The sequence below is a fragment of the Xenopus tropicalis genome, chromosome 4 (genome assembly GCF_000004195.4).
Source record: "Xenopus tropicalis strain Nigerian chromosome 4, UCB_Xtro_10.0, whole genome shotgun sequence".
Lineage (NCBI taxonomy): Eukaryota > Metazoa > Chordata > Amphibia > Anura > Pipidae > Xenopus > Xenopus tropicalis.
Window position 1 is genome coordinate 29,511,945 of NC_030680.2, and position 27,951 is coordinate 29,539,895.

At 39.5% G+C, this 27,951-nt stretch overlaps 1 protein-coding gene across 1 annotated transcript; it reads left to right on the forward strand.

Annotated features, from left to right (window-relative positions):
* LOC105947258 (hemocytin) lies at positions 1–27,951 on the forward strand. The gene is made up of 12 exons (XM_012962357.2): positions 1–18; positions 614–742; positions 3,678–3,776; positions 9,104–9,202; positions 11,137–11,265; positions 16,764–16,862; positions 17,431–17,559; positions 18,123–18,221; positions 21,741–21,869; positions 24,621–24,666; positions 25,713–25,818; positions 27,503–27,951. Exons 1-12 carry the CDS (start codon positions 1–3, stop codon positions 27,645–27,647), a joined length of 1,227 nt encoding a protein of 408 aa, XP_012817811.2. The 3' UTR covers positions 27,648–27,951.

Consider the following 27,951-nt stretch of genomic DNA (forward strand, 5'->3'; position numbering starts at 1 on the left):
ATGAACCTTCTTCTTGCGGTATTTTCCACGTGTGCATTAATACACGTTGTGCGCTATATATTTCGCCGATTGCTATATTAGTGCACGATTTAACCATTACGTTCGTAAAACTACTTTTCTGAAAAATACCATTTCCCTGTAAACTGGAGGCTGCGTCACTCTAGGGCCAACACAGACTTGAAAAAAAAATCCCACTGCAAAGTCCATATTGTGTTGCCAAAAGCTCACAGACCGCAATTTTCTTTAAGTACCACCTGCCCCAAGTAGGTGTTAATATTCGCACAGACCAATGCGATATTTAGCGTGTTTAATGCTTCATATGTGTTTGTGAATCATGCGTTAGTATTATATCTATGCGAGAATTAATGCAACGCGGGGTAAATAACGCTTTGTGTGTTTTTTTGCACATGGGATATGCGTTTTAACGCATGCAAAATAACTTTGATGAATCGGTACTAATTTATAGCATGCTTTTTAACTTAAAAAAAGGCATGCGATACGCGTTATCGCACTTTAGTAAATCAACCCCATTATATATTATAAAAACACACAAACTGTTATACTGCTTGGTGTGAATTGTATTTCAATATTTGCATTTTTTCCTTTCCTATAGGAAGGAGAAACATGGTCTCCAAGTGGCAACAACTGTACTAAATATTTATGTACAAATGTAAATGGCGATTTAACTACCACTGTCCTGGAGGAAGCCTGTGTATATCTAAGTGAAGCCGACTGTGCACATGTAAGTTTTGCAGAATTGCATTAAGATGAATGTGTAACTTTAAGACTATTGTCCCACGGGAAGCTTTTTTTGCTGTGATTTAAAAAAAAGCAAGTTCCAGCAACAAGTTGTTTGTCTTTTCTGAACAAATGATTACTAGAGAGTTCAACAACGGAGCGATTTTATTTCCCACAAATCCAGATGTCATATTCCCCGCCCACAATTAGAAATTACATTCAGGGCAATGGGGAAATCGCAGCGACTTCCCACTCAGTAGGTTTTAATTCCAGTGATTCCAATAGTTTTGAATGACAATACTTTCTTTGAAAAATTGCTCGGAAAAAGCATCTCATAGTGATTTAGAGTGACTTGAACAAAAATGTGAAACGTCACATAAATTATGATTTGTTTTTCTTTAGTGCTTGCATTTTTTTCTCAAGTTATAATAAATCAGCCTCAAAATACTGAATTTGGTTTGAAATAAAAGGTTTATATCCATTTTTATTTAACCCTGGGGAGGAAGGGGCTGCACATAGCTAGTATCCATGTTTCCAGAATTCCTATAGTAATTAAAAAAAATGCATGTTACTCTATATGAGTTAAGAAAAATCAGGGGTCAGATTTTATACTTTAAAGGAACGGCAACACCAAGGGGCTGATTTACTAATCCACAACTTTTTCGCAAATTGTTGCAACTTTTTCGTAGCCATTACGATTTGTGTGAATTGTCACAACATTTTCGTAGCCGTCGCGCCGAGTACGAAAGTTTCGGATTCATTCAAGCTTCAGTATCGTGACTTTCCTTGGGCCAGGTTGGAGCTGCAGAGTGCCATTGAGCCCTATGGAAGGCTTTCCTTGGGCCGTGTTGGAGCTGCAGAGTGCCATTGAGTCCTATGGGAGGCTTTCCTTGGGCTGGGTTGGAGCTGCAGAGTGCCATTGAGCCCTATGGGAGACTTTCCTTGGGCCAGGTTGGAGCTGCAGAGTGCCATTGAGCCCTATGGGAGACTTTCCTTGGGCCAGGTTGGAGCTGCAGAGTGCCATTGAGCCCTATGGGAGACTTTCCTTGGGCCAGGTTGGAGCTGCAGAGTGCCATTGAGCCCTATGGGAGGCTTTCCTTGGGCCAGGTTGGAGCTGCAGAGTGCCATTGAGCCCTATGGGAGACTTTCCTTGGGCCAGGTTGGAGCTGCAGAGTGCCATTGAGCCCTATGGGAGACTTTCCTTGGGCTAGGTTGGAGCTGCAGAGTGCCATTGAGCCCTATGGGAGACTTTCCTTGGGCCAGGTTGGAGCTGCAGAGTGCCATTGAGTCCTATGGGAGACTTTCCTTGGGCCAGGTTGGAGCTGCAGAGTGCCATTGAGCCCTATGGGAGGCTTTCCTTGGGCCAGGTTGGAGCTGCAGAGTGCCATTGAGCCCTATGGGAGACTTTCCTTGGGCCAGGTTGGAGCTGCAGAGTGCCATTGAGCCCTATGGGAGACTTTCCTTGGGCCAGGTTGGAGCTGCAGAGTGCCATTGAGTCCTATGGGAGGCTTGCAAAATCATGCAAAGCCCGCAGTTTACGAGCGCTAAATATGAAAAAGTCGCGACAAGATACGAGCAAATCGTAACGGCTACGAAAAAGTCGCGACAATTCGCGCAAGTCGTAACGGCTACGAAAAAGTCGCGACAATTTACGAAAAAGTCGTAACGGCGACAAAAAAAATCGCAAAAAATACGAAAAAGTTGCAAAATGTTCGTTTTCCAATCGGAATTTTTCCCATTCGGATTTGAATTCGTGGGTTAGTAAATCAGCCCCCAAGAAATTAAGTTTTTTAAAGTAATTAATAAATAATGTACTGTTGCCCTGCACTGGTAAATGTTGTGTGTTTGCTACAATAATACTACTATAGTTAATATAAATATGCTGCTGTGTAGCCACGGGGGCAGCCATTTAAGCTGGAAAAAAGAAGAAAAGGCACAGGTTACATAGCAGATAACAGATAAGCTCTGTAGAATACAATGGTGTTTTATCTGTTATCTGCTATGTGCCTGTGCCTTTTCTCCTTTGAATGGCTGCCCCTGTGGCAGCTGGGTGAAACTGAAAACAATGAAGGGATTAACTTCAAGGATCAGGCTGTCACTGACTATTCTATTCCTCTACTATTCTAAGCCTCCATAGGACTCAATGGTACTCGACAGATCAAACCTGCCCGATCTTTTGACAAAAAAAGTTAACTAAACGTTAATAAATCACAAATTACGGGAGTTATCTTCATAAAACATGAATTTCCAAGGGAACAATAATGAAAAAAACAAGTTCTGGCAAAAACCCATTCGCAAATCTCTAAATTTTTTAAAAGTAAGAAAAAATCCGACTTTAGTAATTGTGCCCCTAAATCTATTTCATTTCCCTGGAATTGCCCAAAACTTCTAGGTGCCTTTTTAGTTCTTAATACAGGTATGGGATTTGTTATCCAGCAACCTACATAGCTGAAGGCCATCTCCCATAGACTCCATTTTAATCAAATATTTCAAATTTTAAAAATTAATTTCCTTTTTCACTGTAATCAAGCCTTTTTTTATGACTTTTCTTTGAGCTTTTTTTCCTTGCAACTTTTTTTTTGTAAATATCAGACATTTACGAAAACAAATTTTTTTTAACAAAAAAAGAGAGAAATGATGGAGTTTTGGTAAATCTGCCCCTTAAAGTATGTGATCCAAATTACAGTAAGACCTCTTATCTGGAAAACCCCAGGTCCTGAGAATTCTGGATAACAGGTCCCATAACTATTTGATATTGTGTATTTTTATTCATATTTTTAAAAAACTTTTATAAAACAATAGCACCAAAATATCCCTGCTCTGAGTTCATCCTCTGGGTTTCTCTAGCCTCTGACATTGAGAAAATTAAACTGATTATATTTTAGCAGCTATTTACTTATAGGCTAATATATACTAATAATATTTATGTGTCTTTCCAGAATGAACAGTATCAGATTTCTCCTGATTCTTGTTGTGGACAATGTATCCAAACATCATGTGAGGTGGCCACTGCCAGTGGAGGGATTATTTTTATACAGGTATGTTAAATCTCTCTTCTTTTTGTCATCTTTAAATGGAAAAAAACTGTATTATGCTGTCAGGATTATCACAACAAATTAATAATATAATTGAGAACTCTGAGATTTGCAGCACTTTATCAGATCTATACTATGTTATCTACAGGGAAAATTTATAAAGTTGTGTAAAATACTTTACAATTTTACCAGTCCCCCCTAAATAAATGTAGTACAGAGATACCAACCTGGATCCCGTCCGATGCAGGTGTATGTGGGCCATGCCCATACTGCCCTCAGCCACACCTTCTTCTGCCCAAACCACACCCCTAAACAGCATTACGTGCTCCGACTACTTCTGATTATTTCAATGCAATTGCATAAGCCTGCCATGCTCTGCAGAGGAGGTAATTTGGGGTTTCTACATGGGCAGGTTTTTGTGCTAATTAAACTTTATGAGCTTGAAGCTCATTAATGAAACATCCCTGATCTCACAGCTGCTGGGGTAAAACTTTGTACTATCTTAATATAAACCAACATCTGACTTGATAAGGGACTAAAGAACTAATGATATTGTATTCTGAATAGCAATGAGCAAATTTTTTCGCCAGGTATGGATTTGCAGTGAAATTCTGCATTTCACCATTGGTGAATTGTTTAGAAAAATGTCAGCAAAATTTTCCCGCAAAAAAATCAAGAAAGGCTGGGCTGCAGACATAAAAAAAAAATCAGTGTGCACGTCAAAAAAAGTGACGTAAAAAAGGCGTGCACGTAAAAAACGTTGTGCGGTACCCGCATTTTGTTAATTTTTTTGCCCTTTCACGAATTTTCACAGTTTTGCTCATCGCTAATTCTGAACATTGTGAATTGCTGGAGGGGGTTTTCAAAATTTTTTTAAAAAAAAGCATTAACAGACAGTATGGGGAAGATTTATCAAAATATGAGATTGTCTCTCATCAAAAAAAAATCACCCAGTTTCTATCGATTCCTGTGGGATTTTTAAAGTGTATTTATCAAATGGTGAACTTTAGCTTTTGGCCTTTGATAAATACTCTTCTAAAAATCCCTTAGAAATAAATGGGTGATTTTTTAGTGGTAAGCTCATATCTCACATTTTGATAAATCTACCACTAATTGTTTAAATAACTTAGGGGCAGATTTAGCAATATGTGAGCTTAATACATAAAAACTTACCTATGTTCTTTAAACTCACCACTTGATAAATCGTCTTCTAAAAATCCCATAGGAATTAAAAGAACATGGGTGAGTGTTTATCTATTAAGCGCTAAATCACATTTTGATAAATCTGCCCCTTAGTATTTACACCTCAAATATACCCTAGCCAGCACAGTAATTTCTTGTGAAAACAGGGGTTACCGTATATACTCGAGTATAAGCCGAGTTTTTCAGCACTAAAAATGTGCTGAAAAAGTAACCCTCTGCTTATACTCGGATATATACGGTAACTGCGCTCAAACTAGATGCAATACGCTCGTTGCGCGCGCACCACCCCCCAGACGAGCTTAAGCTGTATGTAGCGCACGACATTATGCGCGGCGCGACACTGCACCGTCGCCAACCCCACCTCCGTACGCCCTTGCCTTGCATGTGGATGCGCCCTGCACAGGACATCGTGCACGGCGTGCACAGGACATCGTGCGCGACGTTCCCATGCACCAGGGATGGGACCCCCCCCCGAAAAAGACCTTATCTGCCGTGCTGACATCGTGGTGCAGCGCCATGCCAGGACATCGCGCGCGGCGTGCACAGGGCATAGTGCGCGACGCGTCCATGCACCAGGGATGGCACTGCACCGTTATGGGATCCACACAGTTAATTGGTGAACAGCTAAATCCTTTGACGTTAACAAACATCTTATTGGATACTAATTGGATACATGTTCGCGAACTTACGCCAAAACCCGCGAATATTTGCGAACTTTGCGAACCCCATAGACTTCAATGGGAAGGCGAACTTTAAAAACTAGAAAAGCCATTTCTGGCCTGAAAATTGATTTTAAATTTGTTTTAAGGGTGCCACGACCTCGACAGTGGCATGCAGGAGGGGGATCAAGGGCAAAAACTTCTCTGAAAAATACTTTGTTGGCACAGAGTTGCGCAAAAAACGCAAGCTATTCTATCGAAAATACACGGCTTTTTTGCTATGTCGCGCTAAACACCATGAAAACGGGATTTGCGGAAAAACGCCATGTGTGACTTGTGTGGCTTATTGTATAATACTTTTGCAACGATAAAAAACGCGGCGGAAAACGCGGCGCGAACCCAAACTGCGAATTTGTTCGCCGGCGAACAGTTCGCTACATCTCTAACTAGGATAACTAGAAGTAGGCAAACTTTTAAATGTTTTATTAAATCCATATTTGTGACTCCTACAGGTTCAAAATACTGTTTATTTTATTTTTTACATGTCCAGCGTTTAAACCTTAAATCATTTCCTTCATGTGCCATGCACACAAGCAATGCATCACCCTTCTTTGTATCGGAGCATATTAGGATAGTAATAGTAATATTGTTATAAGGATGATTATATTAAGGCTGTAGGTAGGCTGCAACAAACAAGTGCTTAGCAGGCAAGTAAGAAAGATCTGGGTCTTCGAAAAACAAACAAAACACTCTCGTGCTGACGCGCCGTGTGCAGGACATCGTGGTCTCTGTATTATGAGCGGTTATAACTTGCTAAGCTTTATGGCTAGTGGCACGGTAGTTGTTTTATCAAATTTATATAGAATAATTTTGTATTCATTGAAGTGACATCCAGAACAGCAATTTACTGTATTTAAAGAATACAGAACTGCCCTATTTAGTTATGGGATTAAAGATTTTGTATACCGGTATATGGATGTTTTTCATGCTGCACCATTGAGGGGCTTATACTCGAGTCAATAAGTTTTTCCAGTTTTCTTAGGTAAAATTAGGTACCTCGGCTTATATTCGGATCGGCTTATACTCGAGTATATACGGTAATAAGGATGGATAGGTTAAATTTGGTGTAGACTATTATCTGCTTGTTAATTAACATGCCTATACTGTATACTGTACATGTGTTTGCAAAGCAACTGATTCTACTAATGAATATACCATGGCAAGTTTTCTTAAAGTTTATTATTTTTCAAATAGAGTCATTATATGTTACTTTTTCTATCAATTTTAAAAGGAATTAGACTAATGTACCTTAATATTTGTCATTGTTTTAGGTAGGGGAAACATGGACCCCAAGTGGTAACAATTGTACTACTTATAATTGTACCAGATTTCTAGGACATTTATCTACTGTGGTAACAGAGAAGACTTGTTTGGTACAGAATTCTAAAGACTGTGCGACTGTAAGTAACTATGAATTATGATTTTATTGCTGCTTATTTTTTGTTTCCAATTTGTCCTATTTTAGCTTTGTATGCCCCAAAACAACATATAGCATCTATAGGGTCAACCTGGGGGGTGCAGGGCCCACTGGGGCTTCTGCCTCAGGGGCCCCTGCCCCCCTGTAGGAGCCCCCAACACCCTCTGACCCACTCCCCCGTATGCGTAAATGAAACTCACCTACAGCACGTCGGGGCAGGGAGACCAGCAGATTACGGGAGCGCCCTGGGGGCTTCAGGTCTGGGCCGCTGGGGCCGGCTGGTGCCCCGGCAGTCCAGTCTGATGCTTAGCATCAATAATAAGAATATTCACTACAGTAAGGGGCAGATTTACTAATCCACGAATCCAAATCCCGAAAGGGAAAAATTCGTATTGGAAACGAAAATTTTGCGACTTTTTCGTCGCTGTTGGGATTTTTCGCGTCTTTTCCGTCGCCATCACGACTTTATCATATTTTGTGCAACTTTTTCGTCGCCGTCGCGATTTTTTCGTATTGAGCGATAGTAAACGGCGGAAAAACCAATCCGACTTTTTCACGAAGGCGACGAAAATGTCGCGGAAAATATACAAAAAAGTTGCGACGGTGATGAAAAAATCACGCAAAATACGATAAAGTCGTGACGGCAACGAAAAAGTCGCAACAAATACCTATCATTATGAAAAAACACATTCGGACGCCTTCGGACCATTCATGGATTAGTAAATCTCCCCTTAAGAGTTATCAGCATCATCATCATCATCAAATGTAGTTTTTTTTCCTGTGATTTGAGTTCTTTGTATCAAAAATGACTAATTTGAATTTGAGTTTACAAACCTAAAATATTCAAAATTTATTAAGTGCAAAAAATTTGGAATGTTAAGACCAATAAAGGGGAGCATTCACCAGGATAGCAACCTGTGTACCGTTCAACCGTGCTCTCACTCCTCCTTACACCCCCGATCCAGGCAAAATCAATAGAAATAGGTAGAAATGGAAGCTGAACACGTGGTTGTCTCTCAGTAAAAACACTTCTTTATTTATATGACGCGTTTCGTGGCTACATGCCACTTCCTCAGAAGCTTCTGAGGAAGTGGCATGTAGCCACAAAACGAGTTAAGCCGTGCTCTCTGTCATGATTTTAAAGGTATAAATGAAGTGTTTTTACACCCGGTGATCAGCTTCCATTTTTACCTATTTCAAAAAAACTGGAAAGCTGAAATGTAAAAAAAGTTGGAAGCCAATGTGACTTGTATTATTACATTTCAAGCAATTTTTCAAATCCAGTTTTTGAAAATAATTCAAAATTTTGTCAGACTAATTAAATATAAGGGTTAGAATCTGCTTTCACTGTGTTTCAGTTGTGTTTCCACATTTTATTTGATTGAGTTTTTGAGGGTTTTTTTAGATTTTTTTTTAGTTTAAATCAATTTAAAAATGTAAATGACTTTCCAAATCATTAATCAAAATATGATGTGCCTCACAGATTAAGGGGGCTGCCCTGAGCACTAGTGATGGGTGAAATAATTCAGCAGGCATGTATTTGCGGCAAATTTATGAAACGGGCTACAAAATTTGTTGTGGAAAAATGATCTGTCCCATCTTGCTTTGCCGTAAAATTTAGGAAACGACAGGAACATTTGTGAAACAGCGAAAAGTATGCAAAATGCATTTGTCGTGTGACTTTTTGGTCCGCATCTTTTTTATGTTGCCCATGTCTTTTTTTTGTTGTTGTTGCCTGCATCTTTGTTTGCCGCAACCCACCTATTTTGCTGCAACCGTGACCGCAAGTTTTTTTGACATGCAACAAAGTTTCATTAATCAATTCCCCAATGGTGAAATGTGGCTGCTGACAAAATTCACTCATCACTACTAATACTCCATAGGAAATTAAAGTACTAAACCAATCATAATAGGAAAAATGGACACTCTTTTCCTTTAAGCACAGATATGTCTTCATGAGCCAATATGCCTTTTTTCCATTCTAATATTAGGGCACAGAGTACCAAATTGCTAGTGGTCAGTGCTGTGGACATTGTGTTCAGACTTCATGCCTTGTCACTTATGGCTTTGGTGAAACTAAACTATTAAAAGTAAGTTGTGATTTTTATACAAAACCATTTCACTGTATTTTTTAATCATTGCTTGCTTTTTATCATTTTTACCTCACAGTTATTAAATATCTGAATCCCTGGAGTTTTGTGATTTACATTACTGAGGTTAAGACTCAGATCTCTAACTGCTTCCTAGTTATCTTCTTGTTAGGTGTAGTTCCAGCAATGGTAGGGGTTAATCTTACCTGCACCTCTCCCCCAATCAGCAACAGGAGATGCCTTTTTATAGACCCTCCCTTGCTATGCTCCTTGCCTGAGCAACCAGGTTCTGTTGTGAGAGAGTTTAGCATTTATGCTTTAGTTAGAAAATACTGTTGTGAAAAAACAGAGTTCAAACTATATTAATGCCACTGCCAAAACCTGCCAATTGTTATTACACCATATTGCCAAGATACTCCCATTTCTTTCATAATAACTGCTAAAACACTAACTCACACCCTTGCCCTGTTCAGATTACTGCAATCCCCTACTAATCAGTCTCCCAGACTCCCACCTCTCTCCCCTGCAATCAATCTTAAACTCTGCTGCCAGGATCCTCCTGCTCTCTCCTAAGAGGGACCCATTTCTGTCCCAAGTAAAATCTTTATCATGGCTGCCTGTTAAACAAAGGATAGGATAGGCTACAAAATATTTGTGTTAACTTTCAAATTCCTCTGCACCCTACTACAGTTCTTCACTTGCCTCCCTTCCCTTTTCTCCCTGTATGTTCTTGGTCATCTTATCCACTTGTCTTAGGACCATCCCCTTCCTACTCCATCCACACCCTATGCCATATCTCATCTTGATCATTTCTAACTTGCTGCTCCTTACATCTGGAATTCCACCCCCAAATTCCTCTGCAAGAAAAAAATCTCAATCTCTTTAAGACAAAACTTAGATTCTATCTTCTGAAGCATTAGAGACCTATTTAATTATCTTGTCTAGTCCTGCACTAAAGGACCAACCCCCAAACCTTGCGCACTTTTACCCTCCAATTGGTGCATTTATGTTAGCCACCCACTTAGACTGTAAGCTCTGTGAGGCAGGGACCTACCTATTTATATTCATTGTATTTATTATAATATGTGTCCTCCCTGTGTGTAATTTTGTCCTTTGCAAGACTGCACAGCGCTGTGTACCCTTGTGGTGCTTTATAAATAAAGTTATACAAACATACATTTACATTAACTAGTTTCTTGCCATTGGGTTTAAATTAAATTGGTATCATTGTGGTAACATTGCAGCCCTCTTATCAAGGCTGCCAACTACAATTCATCCTACTGGTAAAAGTTACATGCCCATAGCATGTTTGGTACAATTCTGGTACATAAATATTTCTGCTGCCTCTGTAACACCAGGAGGTCATTTATATAATGATAAAATGTGAATGTTATAGAGAAAAGAGAACAACGATAAAAAGTTTGGCTCTGCTCTAAAAAAGAAAATTGTTCTGCAGTCCAGCATCTGTCAAGATAGTTGACATGTGTGATAATATTAGGGTTGCTGTTTGGTGGCAACCCAAGGTAAATGTATTCCAGCTCCGAAGTAAACATTTGATATATACAATCAGGCAGACTGGTTATTACATCATCAATCAATTCTGTTGAAAATAAGAGTGAGATGTAAAAAAGTGCAATTAAACACATTACATTTTGCCATATAATTAGTAGACATCGGCATTCAAAAAAAACAGCTTATTTATCCAGTTGTGTAATGATTTCCATTGTACAATTTATCCAGTGGCCAATCTGTTTTTTACACCATTTTTTTTACCACTTTTCCCATTGACTTGAATGGGTTAAACTATTAAGATAAATTAACTGAATGAAGTTTTAGATGGTGTAAAAGAAAATACTAAAGTATAAATGCCAGTAGTTCATCCTGCTAATATTGATGCTCTTATTAATATCTCTATTTTTCTTTGATGTCTTAAGGTGGGTGAAAGCTGGTCTCCGAGCGATGACTTCTGCCATATTTATAACTGTACACTTTCACAAGGGCAGCTCATTACAACTATAACTACACAGACTTGTACGGTTCAAAGTTTTGCAGATTGTGCCTTGGTAATGACATTATTTACAATGCAATAATGAAATGTTTATATTTTGTCAGCTGTGAAATCTCATACACAATTTCTGTATGTTTCTTTAAGTAATACAATTTTCAAGAAACAATATCAATTTGGGAGACTGACAAATAGGGATGAAAGTCACCCTTTAGAAAATCTACCCCAATATGGTACGGACAAAAGCAGTTGCAGATAATTGGCATTGGTCATACCTGAACATACTATATGAGTTTAGATGTAAAAACTCACCAACGTTCTATTCATTCCTATGGGATTTTTAAGAGTGGATTTATCAAGTGGTGAGTTCTAAACTCACATTTTGATAAATCTGCCCCATGGAGCCAACATACTTGCTTTTCATTATTAGAGATGTAGCGAACCTCACAAAAAAAGTTCGCGAACCCGTTCGCAAACTTTCGCCAAAAAGTGCGAACGTTCGCGAACTTTGCGAACCCCATAGACTTCAATGGTAAGGCGAACTTTAAAACCTTGAAAAGCCATTTCTGGCCAGAAAACTGATTTTAAAGTTGATTAAAGGGTGCCACGACCTGGACAGTGGCATGCCGGAGGGGGATCAAGGGCAAAAATGTCTCTCAAAAATACGTTGTTGACACAGCGTTGCGTTTTGGGCTGTAAAGGGCACAAATCACACTACATTCCTAAACTTGTGTAATAAACTGCTTTAAAACGTCTGGTGTCTACATGCCAATCAAGTCGTGTAAAGGTTACTGCCGGTTCACACGCAAAGACAAAACGCTGCGTTTACTGCAACGAAAAAAAATGCAAAAAGCTTTAATGATACCGTCAAGTGAGCGAATAATAGTTTTTACTAGTTGCTTGTCACCTCCAGGACATTCGTCCTGTCGGTGGGAATATTTCTGTAGTGGTGTGTTTAGCAGTCACCGTGCTTGTGCACACGTGCACGGTCAGGCAGAGGTAATTCAATGTACAGTGACGTGAACCAAAAAACACTGATTCTGCAGTGTGGGCCCAGTTTTGTCCTACTTTATTGATCACCTGTGGTGACCATAAAAGATACGATTTTGCTGCTGTTGCAGAACCCTGAAAAATCAGAAATGTGTACATTCCTGAAAAATTATGTTTTTTTTTGTCGCAGCCACTGAAGCACAGAGGAGAGGACAGAAAAAATATGTTAGATAAATGTTGAAAAAGTTTGTTTTTTTGTTGTTGCAGCCACTGAAGCCCAGAGGACAGAAAAAATATGTTAGATAAATGGTATCACAACAATTCCCATGGCAGAACCTTTAAAAAACTAAGATAGCGTACCAAGCACAGAAGACAGAAAAAATATGTTAGATAAATGGTATCACAACCATGCCCCAGACAGAACCTTTAAAAAAACTAAGATAGCGTACCAAGCACAGAAGACAGAAAAAATATGTTAGATAAATGGTATCACAACCATGCCCCAGACAGAACCTTTAAAAAAACTAAGATAGCGTACCAAGCACAGAAGACAGAAAAACTCAGGATTTACCTGTCCAAAAAGTTTGGCTTAAAATGAAACCAGTAGGATTTGCACCCTAGTTTGTACGGTGGCGGAGGAGGACGCTAAAGGACAGCTGTGTGTGGTGTCAAGCGGCGTGCAGAGCAGGACAGCTGCATGGGCAGTCAGAACAAGTCTTCAGGCGTGCAGTAACCCTTCCAGATCCATGCCTCATTCATTTTAATAAAGGTCAGGTAATCCACACTTTTGTGACCTAGGCGAGTTCCGATTTTCAGTTGGTGTGGGGTCAGCCACCGATCGGCCTGTGAGTGCAGAGATGACAGGAGTGCAGATCCGGTATGGTTTCTGCTTTCCAGGCACATCATGCACAAGACAGCATGACAACGGCGTACCTGGCACGTCAAATAGCATATGGGGAGCTGGGGGTGCACAGGTGTGGAGGAGTACACAGCAGCAGAGGAGGAAGAAGCCGAGGAAGAAGCCAAGTTAGAAGACGAGTTAGAAGACGACTTAGAAGACGAGTTAGAGAGCAAAGGAGGAGTAGAGGTGGTGGCAGACCCGCATGAAACCCGTGGCGGTGACACCAACTCCACTGTTGTTGAACCACGCATTCCCTGCTTCCCAGCCATCACCAGGTTCACCCAGTGGGCAGTGTAGGTGACATACCTGCCCTGACCATGCTTGGAGGACCATGTGTCAGTAGTCATATGGACCTTTGCCCCAACACTAAATGACAGAGATGCGGTGACTTGGCTCTGCACATGCTGGTACAGGTGTGGTATTCCCTTCTGTGAAAAAAAATTGCGGCTGGGTACCTTCCACTGCGGTGTCCCAATTGCTACAAATTGGTGGAAAGCCTCAGAGTCCACCAGCTGGTATGGTAAAAGCTGGCGGGCTAAGAGTGCAGACAATCCAGCTGTCAGACGCCGGGCAAGGGGATGACTCGGAGGCATTGGTTTCTTACGCTCAAACATGGCCCTCACAGAAACTTGGCTGGGGGCAGATGAGCAGGAACTGGTGGTCAAGGTGGAAGGCGGAGTGGAGGGTGGTTGAGACGGGTCAAGGACAGCAGAGGTAGAGCAGTAAGATGCTGGCGCAGAAGGAGGGTGGCTTAGAGTTTGGCTGCTGCCTTTGAGGTGTTGCTCCAATAGTGCTTTGTGTTTGGCGTTCATGTGCCTTCGCATAGCAGTTGTACCTAAATGGGTGTTGGGCTTCCCAAGACTCAGTTTCTGACTGCACTCATTTCAAATTACAGCGCTTTTGTCAGAGGCACACACATTAAAAAAATGCCACACTGCTGAGCCTTTTGATGTGGGCTTTCTAGCAGCAACAGTAGAAGTTGGCGGGTGCGTTGGCTGACTGACCACAGGTGCCAATTCATGTTGTTGCCCTACTGTTCCCTGCAAGCTGTCCCTGCTTCTATTAAGTCTTATTCTCCTCCTCCCTGACTCTCCGTCTCTCCATCTGAACTTCCCTCCTCTTGCTCTCTTCTTGTGGGCACCCACAAAACATCAATCTCCTCATCATCATTCTCCTCAGATGCATCAATTTCTTCTGACAGCTCACAGAAGACAGCAGCAGCGGGGACCTCATCACACCTTATGTCCATCTCTGTTGTGTTGTCTGCCTGAATTATGATATCTGGTGTAACGTCCTCATCTCCTTCATCTTCTTCTGGCAATAATGGTTGTGCATCACTCAGTTCAACAAACTCATGTGAAAACAACTCCTCTGACAGTGAAGAAGGGGCGGCGGTGGTGGAGGAAGTGGTACGTGGGGTGCCCATAGCAGAGGAGGATGAGGATGTTGTGGCAAAGTTAGAAACGGTAGAGGATGGGGTGTGCTGTGTAAGCCAGTCAACTACCTCTTCAGCATTTTTGGAGTTCAGGGTAAGTGCCTTCGGAACGCTGGTCGATTTCCTAGGGCCAAAGGATATCATAGCAGCACGGCCCCTAGTGCCTCTGCTTGGCGGCCTGCCTTTGCCTGGCATTTTTTTTATTTTTACAAAACAACAACAACTTGGGTTATGTTTCTGGACACGGAACTATTATTGTTATTTAGACAGAATGTGAAAAAGCTCACACAGCAAGGTGGCACTTGGTTGAAAAAGACAGTGGCAACAACAAGGCCTGCAATGGCAAAGTATACAGTAGTGGATGTAGTATTGCCGGTGGAAAAACGTCACTCAGGTGATGTTTCTGGACACAGAATTACTATTGTTATTTTTAGACAGAATGTGAAAAAGCTCACACAGCTAGGTGGCACTTGGTTGAAAAAGACAGTGGCAACAACAAGGCCTGCAATGGCAAAGTATACAGTAGTGGATATAGTATTGCTGGTGGAAAAATATCACTCAGGTGATGTTTCTGGACACGGAATTACTATTGTTATTTTTAGACAGAATGTGAAAAAGCTCACACAGCTTAGGTGGCACTTGGTTGAAAAAGACAGTGGCAACAACAAGGCCTGCAATGGCAAAGTATACAGTAGTGGATGTAGTATTGCCGGTGGAAAAACGTCACTCAGGTGATGTTTCTGGACACGGAATTATTATTGTTATTTTTAGACAGAATGTGAAAAAGCTCACACAGCTTAGGTGGCACTTGGTTGAAAAAGACAGTGGCAACAACAAGGCCTGCAATGGCAAAGTATACAGTAGTGGATGTAGTATTGCCGGTGGAAAAACGTCACTCAGGTGATGTTTCTGGACACGGAATTACTATTGTTATTTTTAGACAGAATGTGAAAAAGCTCACACAGCTAGGTGGCACTTGGTTGAAAAAGACAGTGGCAACAACAAGGCCTGCAATGGCAAAGTATACAGTAGTGGATATAGTATTGCTGGTGGAAAAATATCACTCAGGTGATGTTTCTGGACACAGAATTACTATTGTTATTTTTAGACAGAATGTCTAAATAAATATCTAAATATCTATATCTAATATATATATATCTAATATATATATATATCTAATATCTAATAAGATAAATGAAAAAAAAAATAATAATAAAACAAAAGTGATCTCTGGTTGGTGCTGGTGGTGAACTACTAGAAGCAGCACACCAGTCCCCAACACAGCTAGACTAATAGCACTGGGCTCTATAAATTACAGTAGCAAAGTAAAAAAACACAAATAAAAAAAAATTATGTGTTAAACGGTGGTTAGTGCTTAGTGCACTACTCGGAGCAGCACACCTGTCTCCAACACACACAGACGGAGCTGCAGTACACAATGAAAAGAACAGAAAATAAAAGCAGTCCTTACAAGGACTATTAGGTTACAGCAGATGATCAGCACAGGACAGCTGCCCACAGCAGCTACATACAAAGCAGTAGAAAGTAGATCACTAGTCAGACTTAGCAAAGCTACCTAAACTCTCCCTCAAATCCCTGCACAACTCTCCCCTATGCTATCTCTTCAAACACACACAGGCAGAATGTAAAATGGCTGCTGGGCTTCGGTTTATATATAGAAGGGAGTGGTCCAGGGTTGGGGGGGTGGTCCAGGAGGGAGAGCTGCCTGATTGGCTGCCATGTATCTGCTGACTCTGGGGTGAGAGGTCATAATTTGGCAGCAGCTAAGGCGAACCCAAATTGTGAACATACGCCGAAAGTTCGCGAACTTCTGGACTTGCGAACACCCGATGTTCGCGCGAATTAGTTTGCCGGCGAACAGTTCGCTACATCCCTATTCATTATATTATATTATATTAAAGGAACTACACTGAATGTGTAACCGAATTCAGTTATCTAGCATTGTTTCCATTTGTTTATTTCAAAATGTTCTCCGTAGACTTCTGTTCACAAAACAATAACAACAATGGGTGACAGAAGGGGGGTTTTATACTGGTAATCTAATTATCTACTTTGCAAGAACCAACCATGGGGTAGCTCCAATTTTCCTATTTAGCTAAAGACAGAAAATACAACCCCCCCTTTTTTTACATGAAAACAATGTAAAAAATGAAAACAAGGTAAAAAGTATGTTCTGTTTCATTGATCTTTCTTTCTTTCACACTTATAGGGCCAACAATATCAGGCTCCTAATCTTGAATGCTGTGGAATGTGTGTCCAAACATCATGCGAGTTTACAACTTCCAAAGGAGTAACACAAGTCTTGACGGTAGGTCAAAACCCAGTATGTCTTTTTCACCATTGAATTGAAGCTGGCTTTCAATATTTAAAATGCTTCTTTTTTACTATATTATCTTACATTACATTTTTCAGCTTTAAAAATACACACACACATACCATGGGTATTTATATAACGGTTATTTACCAAGGAACTATGTAAAATATAAGATAGCCTTGAGCAATCATAAATCTGCCCCTTAAAGGGGTGGTTTGCCTTTTTCAATTGGTTTTCATTATTTATTTGTTATATGTTTTGAATTAGCTGCCTTCTTCTTCCAACTTTTGCTTTTTTTACATGGGGTCACTGACCCCAGCAGCCAAAGAACAATTATTCCATGAGGCTGCAGTTTTATTGTTATTGTAACTTTCTTTTCTATTCAGGCCCACTCCTCTTCGCACACTCATCCAACCTGCTCCTTGGTTGCTAGGGTAACTTAGACACTAGAGGTGTTAAATACTGCAATTAAAATAACTTTACTATAACCATCAACCTTCTACAGTTCTTGAGAACACTGTTATTGTTAATATATTAATTAATATTATTATCTTCTTGTTAGGAAGGAGAAACCTGGTCATCAAGTGATGATGCCTGTACTGTCTACAACTGCACAAGATCACAGGGGCAACTTTCCACTGCCATATCGATGAAATCTTGTGATGTTCTGAGCGCAAGTGATTGCAAAGCTGTATGTTACATTTAAATAAGCCTTATCTATGCTGCTGATACATAGTATTTCATATATAGATATGGAATCCATTATCCGAAAACCAGAAAGCTTCGAATTACTGGATGGCCTTCTCCAATAGACTTCATATTGAAGGAAAACTATGCCCCCAGAATGAATACTAAACCAACTGATAGTTTACATTTTGTTAAGTGACCTATTAAAGAATCTCACTAAACTGGAATAAATATATATATCAGTAAATATTGCCCTTTACTTCCTCTCCCTTGATTTACCATTTAGTGATGGGCTGTGTAGCTCCCTCAGAGATCAGCTGACCAGAAGTAATATGTGTCTTGGCTTGTTTGTGTGCACCATGAATCCTATGATCCCAGGGGGCGGCCCTTAATTATTAAAATGGCAATTTCTATTTAGGATTACCCAATAGCACATACTACTAAAAAATATTGCATTGTTACCATATGCCAACTTGCATGGCTTGATGACATTTTATGATACTTTGTTTAATGAATAAATGCATATAAAAACCTTTTAACCAATTAATAACCTTTCTTGGCTTTCAGAATGAGAAATATCAGATTTCTAGTGGTCAGTGCTGTGGGCACTGTATCCAGACGTCATGTATGGTTACAACTGCCAGCGGACAAGTTCAACTTTTACAGGTTTGTCAGTTCAGAATGTCTTACATTGCCATTATATTTTCTTATGTTGTGAAGAGGAATCATATCATTACATGTTGCCCAGAGGTAGAGTGTAGTCCTTTACACCCTCTGATAAATTATACTGAAACTAGATGTACTGTATATAGAATTTACCATTGTATTAGGTTGGGGTGAACTGACAAGTGACTATGCTGAACAAGTAATACTAAGCATGTCTTTGTATAATCTACAGCCAGAGCTGGTGGCAGCTGTAGTAGTGAGTTGGTATAGTCCATATGCTTGCCAATGATGCTGCCGTATGGATCGAAGATATTCTGTTCCTTTCACAAAATAGTCAACAAAATGGAGTCCAAGCTCCCAGAAGGCAATGTGCTGGGTCATGGGTCAGAAATAAGGTGACTGCAAAGAATGAAATGGTGGTAACATGTAGATTGGCCAGTAGTGGGAGTTAACCACAAATAAATTAAATTGGAAAGTATTCCAATTTTTAGTTTTACCTCATTTTAACACATACAATACCCATGATATATTATTATTATTATTTATATAGCACCATCAATTCACACAGCACTTTACAGAATACAGGGGTACAAAAGAAAAAATAGTTAACATGTACATATAGGGGCTGATTTACTAACCACGAATTCGAATCCGAATGGGAAAAATTCGGATTGGAAATGAACATTTTGTGACTTTTTCGTATTTTTTGCGATTTTCCGTCGCCGTTACGACTTTTTCGTAGCCGTTACGACTTGCGCGAATTGTCGTGACTTTTTCGTAGCCGTTACAATTTGCTCGTATATTGTCACGACTTTTTCGTATTGAGCGCTCCTAACCGGCGGGCAAACCTTTCAGACTTTGCATGATTTTGGAAACCTCCCATAGGACTCAATGGCACTCTGCAGCTCTAACCTGGCCCAAGGAAAGTCTCCCATAGGGCTCAATGGCACTCTGCAGCTCCAACCTGGCCCAAGGAAAGTCTCCCATAGGGCTCAATGGCACTCTGCAGCTCCAACCTGGCCCAAGGAAAGTCTCCCATAGGGCTCAATGGCACTCTGCAGCTCCAACCCGGCCCAAGGAAAGTCTCCCATAGGGCTCAATGGCACTCTGCAGCTCCAACCTGGCCCAAGGAAAGTCTCCCATAGGGCTCAATGGCACTCTGCAGCTCCAACCCGGCCCAAGGAAAGTCTCCCATAGGGCTCAATGGCACTCTGCAGCTCATACCAGGCCCAAGAAAAGCCTCCCATAGGGCTCAATGGCACTCTGCAGCTCCAACCTGGCCCAAGGAAAGTCTCCCATAGGGCTCAATGGCACTCTGCAGCTCCAACCTGGCCCAAGGAAAGTCTCCCATAGGGCTCAATGGCACTCTGCAGCTCCAACCTGACCCAAGGAAAGTCTCCCATAGGGCTCAATGGCACTCTGCCGCTCTAACCTGGCCCAAGGAAAGTCTCCCATAGGGCTCAATGGCACTCTGCAGCTCTAACCTGGCCCAAGGAAAGTCTCCCATAGGGCTCAATGGCACTCTGCAGCTCTAACCCGGCCCAAGGAAAGTCTCCCATAGGGCTCAATGGCACTCTGCAGCTCTTACCTGGCCCAAGGAAAGTCTCCCATAGGGCTCAATGGCACTCTGCAGCTCCAACCTGGCCCAAGGAAAGTCTCTCATAGGACTCAATGGCACTCTGCAGCTCCAACCTGGCCCAAGGAAAGTCTCCCATAGGGCTCAATGGCACTCTGCAGCTCCAACCTGGCCCAAGGAAAGTCACGATACTGAAGCTTGAATGAATCCAAAACTTTTATACTCGGCGCGACGGCTACGAAAAAGTTGTGACGATTCGCACAAGTCGTAATGCTACAAAAAAGCCGCGACAATTTGCGAAAAAGTCATAACGGCTACGAAAAAGTCACAACAATTTACGGAAATATCGCAAAATACCGATCATTACGAAAAAAACGCATTCGGACGCTTTTCGGACGTTCCTGGATTAGGAAATATGCCCCATAGACAATTCACAAAAAATGGTTTACAGTTACATTTGGATAAAGATTGGAATCACTAGGGGGAGGGCCCTGCTCGCAAGAGCTTAGATTCTAAAATGATGTCCTCAACTGAATTTCCAAATCAGTGTTTGCACAGAACCATGACTCCAGTGAAAGCAAACCTTAACAGTACTATTTGCAGTGATATTCTTGACTGTTCCATGCTACATACTGTACTTTGTAGTCACAATTTGGTGCAGGCCCTGTTTCAGCACAGTAATGCCCTCATACAAAAATTAAAGTCTGTAAAGAATTGGTTTGCTGAGATGGGGACTTTAAAGGCCTGCATTTAGGGTTGCCACCTGTCTGGTTTTGACCTGGACAGCTGGGTTTTAGGTATGGCTGTCCTGGTCAAAACTGCCTGCCCGGTTTTGGCAATTTGGAAATAGCCCCACCCCATACCGACATGGGCCACCCCTGTGACATCACCTCCCCTCCCATTACATCACGCTCTGCCTCCCTGCTCAAAGTTGCCGGGCAGGAGAGGTGGCATCCCTACTTGCATAGTCCTCTGACCTCTACTTAGCTGAACACATATGGGTAAATTGGTCATCAGCTAACACCAGTGACTATACATTTTCTATAATATGCAAATATATGTATAATATGTAGTCTCCCATGAAATACAAGCAGCTAATTGCTTTTCTCTTCTATTAGTAAACACAGTTCAATTAACAGTATGTTCACTTCGCTTATAGCACAATTTGATCCATAACTGATCCATAACTGTTTAATAATTCAAAAAAAATAATCCCAATGTCCAATCATAAAAAAGGGAATACAACACCCAATTTAGTCTTCAAAAATAACAAATAAAATATAAAGCCTCATTTAAATTGCCCTATGCAGCATGCAGATTGCATAAAAAACATTGCAATAAGGCTTTTTTTTTGCACTTTGCCCACTGAGTGGGGCATTGTGTGAAAAGCCACTGGCCTTTGTGATTCATTTGTGGGACAGAGACTTGTGGACTGTTCTTTGAATTTAGCCTTGCACTTGTCCCCAACAGGGTTGTAAACCAGTACTGTTATTTATGAAATTAACCTTTGTACAATATATATTATTTAAAAAACAATGACCAAATTAGGGTTGCACCGAACCCACTTTTTTGGGTTCTACCGATCCCCGAACCCACCCTGATGGATTCTGCCAAATCCCGAACCGAATCCTTGGGAAGGGTTAAAGGGTTGGGAAAGGTTAAAAGTTGCTGCTCGCGGCTAAAAATCCCCCCCCCCCTAAATTTTAACTGATTCGGCTGAAACTGAACACATCAAAAAAAGGCTGGATTTGAATCCAGGATTCGGTGCATCTCTAGACCAAATAAAAAACAACTGTTTAAATGATTTCGCTCTACCAAATTTTTAATGATTATATATATATATATATATTCCTCTTTATTAAGGCCTTCCTTTCTTCCATTCGTTCTTTTGTATTATTTTCCATTGCACATTACATTTTTTTTTCTGTGCTTTATTACTTTAGGAAGGACAAATCATGCCTGACAGTAATGACAAATGCACTTCCTATGTTTGTACTGTTTCTCAAGGACAATTTTCCACTGTTGTTCAAAAGAAGGATTGTCTAAATATTACAGCAGGAGATTGTGAATCTGTAAGTTATTATGGATTTGTATTTGACATTTTGGTTTGATTTTTGTATTTTGATAAATTTACAATATGCTTAAAAAATATTGATGGGCGAAATAATTCGGCAGGCATGGATTTGTGGCGAATTTCCGCATTTTGCCATTGATGGAATTTTCACAAAACGTGCGACAATTCGGTGCTTAAAAATTCGTCGTACAACAAATAAATTGTAGCCCACATCAAAAAATCGCTGCTGATGTAAAAAAAAAAATTGAAGCACATGTAAAGAAAAATGACACATCGGTTTTTTACGCACATATCAAAAAAATGATGCACACAACTTTTCGCTGTTTCACAAATTTTTTGGTGTTTCGCAAATCTTTTACAATATTTTTTCAGCAAAAAGGGACAGATTTGCTCATCACTATTCAAAAGTACAAAACTACATTTTTTTGTATTATTAGGAAAACGCAGAAAGCTTTATCATACCTGAATAAAGAGCCCTAGAAGTTTTCTCTATTTGTTTAAGATAGCAGCTGCCATTTTAGCTTGGTCTTCGTAGCTTCCTGCTGCAGCTCTAGCCTTATAGCTCAGATTACACATTCCTAAGAGTGGGGGGAGTGAGTTTTATGAATTCTTTTGGGAGGGGGGAGCAGGAGAAGGGAAAGAGGAGAGAGCTGTATAGACTCTGGCCCCAGGAAAGGAGGAGGAAGTCAGATACCCTAAGAGTCTAGGGGTATCTAGACAGAGTCTACACAGCTCTCTCCTCTTTTCCTTCTCCTGCTCCCCCCTCCCATAAGAATTCATAAAACTCACTCCCCCCACCCTTAGATACCCTTAGAACATGTTTACAAAAAAGGAAATCCTGTGTTTCTTTTGATAGAGGACTTAGTGCAGTGTTTCTGTGAGTGCTTACCTTTCTGATAAAGCTTACTTAGTTTTTAACTTTCCTTATCCTTTAAAGGTATTTGTAATTGCATTTGTAAGCAAATCTGACTGGTTGTTTACATTCTCTGCATCCCTAGTTATGTTGCAAGCCACCTGGCAAAAAAACACGGAGGAGACCTGTAATTAAATTTACAAATAACCACTAAATCCACTCAAAATATCTAATGCATTATGGAAAGTTACCAAGAATTATATATTTTTTTTTTCATTATGCCAAAAAAAAAAAATGGGGGGGGGGGGGGGGGTTGAGATTACATTTAAGCACATTCTAATATTTTTCACCCTTAAAATATTTTTTCCTGTTTTGTCAGTAACAAACTGAAATGGTTTAACATTTATTTTTATACGTAATAGCGGCCATGTATGTAAAGGTCACAAAAAGGTGGAACAATGCAGCCCTTTTTTAACTCAAAATGAAACTGGATTTTCCCCTTTATCCCCTGAGTTTGCATTATCTTGCATGGGATAAGTCTTGGGCCCCAGCAAATACACTATTGCAAATACACATTTGCACCAAGTACCTTCATCCTCCTGGGCTGTCCTCCACAGACATGTGTCTACTACTAAAAATACTAAAATATTTGGAGGCTTATGCTGTTCTGATACATACAGTAATATAAGTTTGGGAGGGGATCATGGCAGATCTGAATGCAGACTTCATACCTCATAGACATGCATCTTATATCTTAAGGAATACTGTCATGGGAAAACATGTTTTTTGTTTTGTTTTTTTCAAAATGCATCAGTTAATAGAGCTTTTCCAGCAGAATCCTGCATTGAAAAAAAAAAAACATTTTTTTTTATATATTTAATTTTGAAATTTCACATGGGGCTAGCCATGGTTATTTCCCAGGGTGCCACAGCCATGTGATCTCTTCTTTAACAAACTTCAGTCACACTTTTCAGCAATGAAAATGTAGCAAGATAGCAGCTCCCAGTAGGTATCAGAATAGCACTTAATAGTAAGAAATCCAAGTCCGGCTTGGGACTCCTTCAGTTACATGGAAGTAGTACATTGTGCCTGAGTCTGAGCTTTCAGAAGGAGCCAGCACTACACATTAGAACTGCTTTCAGATAACGTATTGATTATCTGAAAGCAGTTCTAATATGTAGCGCTGGCTCCTTCTGAAAGCTCAGACTCAGGCACAATGCACAATAGCGCCAACACACCAATATTACAACTAAAAAAAAAATTCAAAATAAAAATTTAAAATAGTAGAGTGAATTATTTGCTATGTAAAAAGTGTAATTTCAAATAAAAAGTACCCCATAAAAATCATGACTAGTGATGAATGAATCTGTCCCGTTTTGTTTCGCCAAAAATTAGTAAAACTTTGGAAAGATTCGTGAAAAATTTGTGAAAATGATGCAAGTGAAAAAAACATGTGACAAAAAATAGATGCCCGCGACAATTCTTTTTTACAAGCGTCATTTTTTTTGATGCGCACAACTTTTTTGCCACAGCGAATTTTTGCGCCCATTTTGCAAACCAATCCACCAAAGGCAAAACTTGGAAATTTGCTGCAAATCCATGCCTGCCAAAAAATTCGCTCACCACTAATCAAGACAAGAATCCCTTTTGTATTACAAATACTAAAAGCAAAAACCTTTCCATTAAGTCCTACACATTTTTATTTTACATGAGAACTTTCACTCTACTAGAAAAGTGTGTTACTATTTTTAAGAAATTGAATTTACCTGTTATTTATATAGGTCAATCTTTATCTAAAATCCAATAAAAGGTTATTGGATTTGTATAGCATAAATATAAAATTGGTTTAAATATGAAATTACCTGTACTAAGTTTGGCACCTAATTATGTTTTTAGGGTTCAGTTCAAATGAGCGAGGACGGCTGCTGCCACATATGCATAGGTAAGCCCATTACTACCTATATGTTATTTTGTTTTCTTTAGCATTTGGACCAAGACAGGTTAAACATGTGATTGTCACAGTAACATTTACAGATGCAGCCAACAAGTTTCACATGTTGTTTCACCATGTCCAGACACCATTTTTTGGGTGTTGGGTCCTGCCTCTAGATGGTACTAGAGTGCAAAGAATTGCCAGTAAAACACAATGGAAAATGTCATAGATCATGTGCCACCTGGTGGCAAAATTTGGTATTTTTTTCTGTGGAACAACCAGTTAGAAGCATAACGTGACAATATGATAAAGGCTGATTTACTAAAACTGAAATTTATCTTGTTTTTATTTAGTTTTTTTGAAACCACAAATAAACTGGTTTCTGTCAATGTCAGACACTGAATTGAAAAAGCATTTGCGGGAAAAAGTTGTAGAAGAATCACAAAAATGCTGATTTTTTTTTTAATTGTCACACACTTACTACAACTTTTTTGGCTTGTTATACAAAAATAAGTAAAAAAATTCAAACTTTTTGAAAGCTCCAAAGCAAAGAATTATCCTCAAGGGAAGAGAAGGGACATCTGCCATTGACTTCTATATAATCTTGGCAAGTTTTAGCTGTCAAATTGTCGGATTCAGATTTGTAGCCATTTTGACACATAGTAAATTTAGAAAAAGTCTCAATTTTTTTAACGTGACTTTTTTTGGTTTTCGACAACAGAAAGCCTGACCCTTTAAAAAGTTGCAGTTTAATAAATGCCTCACATAATCTGCTGGATAAAATAGATTTAATATACATACTAGGCCTTGTTATCTACACTAGGCAGAAACCTATAGCAACCAATTATTAATTAGCTTTGTTCAGACAGCTCCAGGATATTCAGTAAAACCAAACTTTTGATTGGCTGCTAAACACTGCACTAGTAATAATGTGCCCATTGTTAGTAAATAAGCCCCATTTTAATTCAGTTTAATGTTAGCTTATTTGACTAACTGAGCTGACTTTTTTAACATAACTATTTTTTAAACTTTTTTTTAATTCATGTATTTGCTAGCTCCTAAACTCTGCAGACGTGTGGTTAATAATACACTCATTACAAGTGGAGGTTGCAGCATAATGGCAGAAGTTCCATACTGTGAAGGATATTGTGAGAGTCTATTGTGAGTATCGTTTTGAAATTCATAACTAATAAAAAACACTAGAAGTGACAACACATTTATTAGTTTTATACACCTGTAATGCACATTTTATTGCTCTTTGCACACCACTGGTCTAGCTGGTAAAATACCAGCTAGGGCTGGGGCTGGTATTTCAAATTTAACAGCAATGTATTTGTAATCCCTACTTATTCTGCCTTCAACCCACCTCTGATCTTTCCAAATCCTGCCTCCCCACTTCCCCTCCATCTCGCCCATTGCCCCCTCAGGCTTGATTTTTTCATAAATATTTGGTCTGCACTGGCCATTCATCAGTTACATCATTGTCTAACACCAATTAGGTCATAACCTCTCCCTGTGATGTCATTTGCCCAACCCCTCAGCTCTATCCCCTCACCTACAACATCAGCCTCCAGCAAAAAGATGGCAACCCTTAACATGCATAATATTCAATTCTCTTTTCATACCCTGACCATATAATATTTAGCCCACTAACACTGAGCAGAGATTTAAACTAAAAGAGGGCATAGGCAAGGTAGTGATTTGACACCCCATCCCTCTTTAAGAGACTTTGTTATGTAACCTGATGCTAATAGCGTAACTTGTGGACCTAGAGGGGATTGGTAAGTATAATAGATACAGTGACCCTATCCTACTAATATAGAATATTGTGTGATAAAGGTCAAAATGAAAGTGCTCTTTCAATGTAACTTTTTTTTCAGTTTGCAATTTTTAAAAATACTAAACTTTGTTTCTTACGGCTCAAAATGGGTTATTCAATGGAGCTCAAACTGCCTGAAGTCCTCAAGCAATAATAATGATTGAACTCCTTAAGTAAAAAAAATAGAAAATTTACCAAATTTTTTTATTATGGTATTCTCCTAAATAAACATGCTAAGCCATATTTTCTACCAAGTGATTCAGTTTAATTCCTTACAGACTAGTGGTTTGAATAATTATTAGCTAATCCAGAGGAAGGGAAAAAACAACCCTTTTGAGGTCATAACTTATTTGTGGGTACCAAAAGGACAATTAGGGGCACCTTTGTTAAAATTAGTTTTTTTCTGTTCTTGAAAGTCGTATAAATTTGACATGATATAAATTCGAATGAATGAATCATTGCTGTATGTATAAAATGTCACGATAATGCTTGAATCATTCAAATGAAAAATTCTAGTATACATTCGAAAATCCCGAATCTCAAAATTATCCAGCAGTAAGAAAAAATCAGACTTTATCTTATAATTGCTTAGTATATGTGCCCCCTAATCTGTAATAAATCTGCCCCCCCCCCACTCTCGACAATGATCTCAATTCAAATGACTTCCCTACTACAGATGGCAGATTTATATTTTATAGTTGCCAGATTAAGATTGTAAATCTGTTTTAAATATTGAAATTACATCTTATAACCTTTCTAAAAAGCACAAAAAGGCACATCAATAGGATCTAACTCTACTCACGGCTTATTAGTCATTTAATTGGACAATTCCCTGCCACCAACTCTGCACAACATTTCAGGCTAATTTCAATTTTATTATTATATTATACTTATATGATGTAAATATCATTGCTACAGTAACTGAGCATGTCATTTAAATGTAATGTTTTCCTTGTCACAATCTAACCATATTTGTTGTTGCTTTTCTTCCCCTTTCTCCTTACAACACAAAATGACTCCGGACAGAGAATGTGAATGTTGCCAGGAACAGCAAGTGACCCAAAGAACTGTTCAACTGGATTGTGGTGGCACCAGTACCATGAACTATGCTTATGCTTATGTGGAGAGCTGTGGCTGTGGTCCTCTACCATGTATTGGAAATACTACATAGGGATTCCACAACGTAATCAAATTTTAAAGCATAAAAAAATAAGTTTCTCAAGGGCCAAGTCTAAATAATCTCTTGTCTTCATCTATCTTAAAATTGTAGATGTTACTCAATAGTTTGCTGTTTCTCTATCTGAATAACTGTAACATAAAGTGTTTGTTTCTAACTTTACAAATGTTACATATTTAGAATATGATGATATATCCAATAAGTTTCTTGACTCTTTACCTTTAGCCACCAGCCAGGTTGTAAAATAAAATGTGTATGTACATGCCACAGCAACATTAAACTTTTCATTGATTCTAAA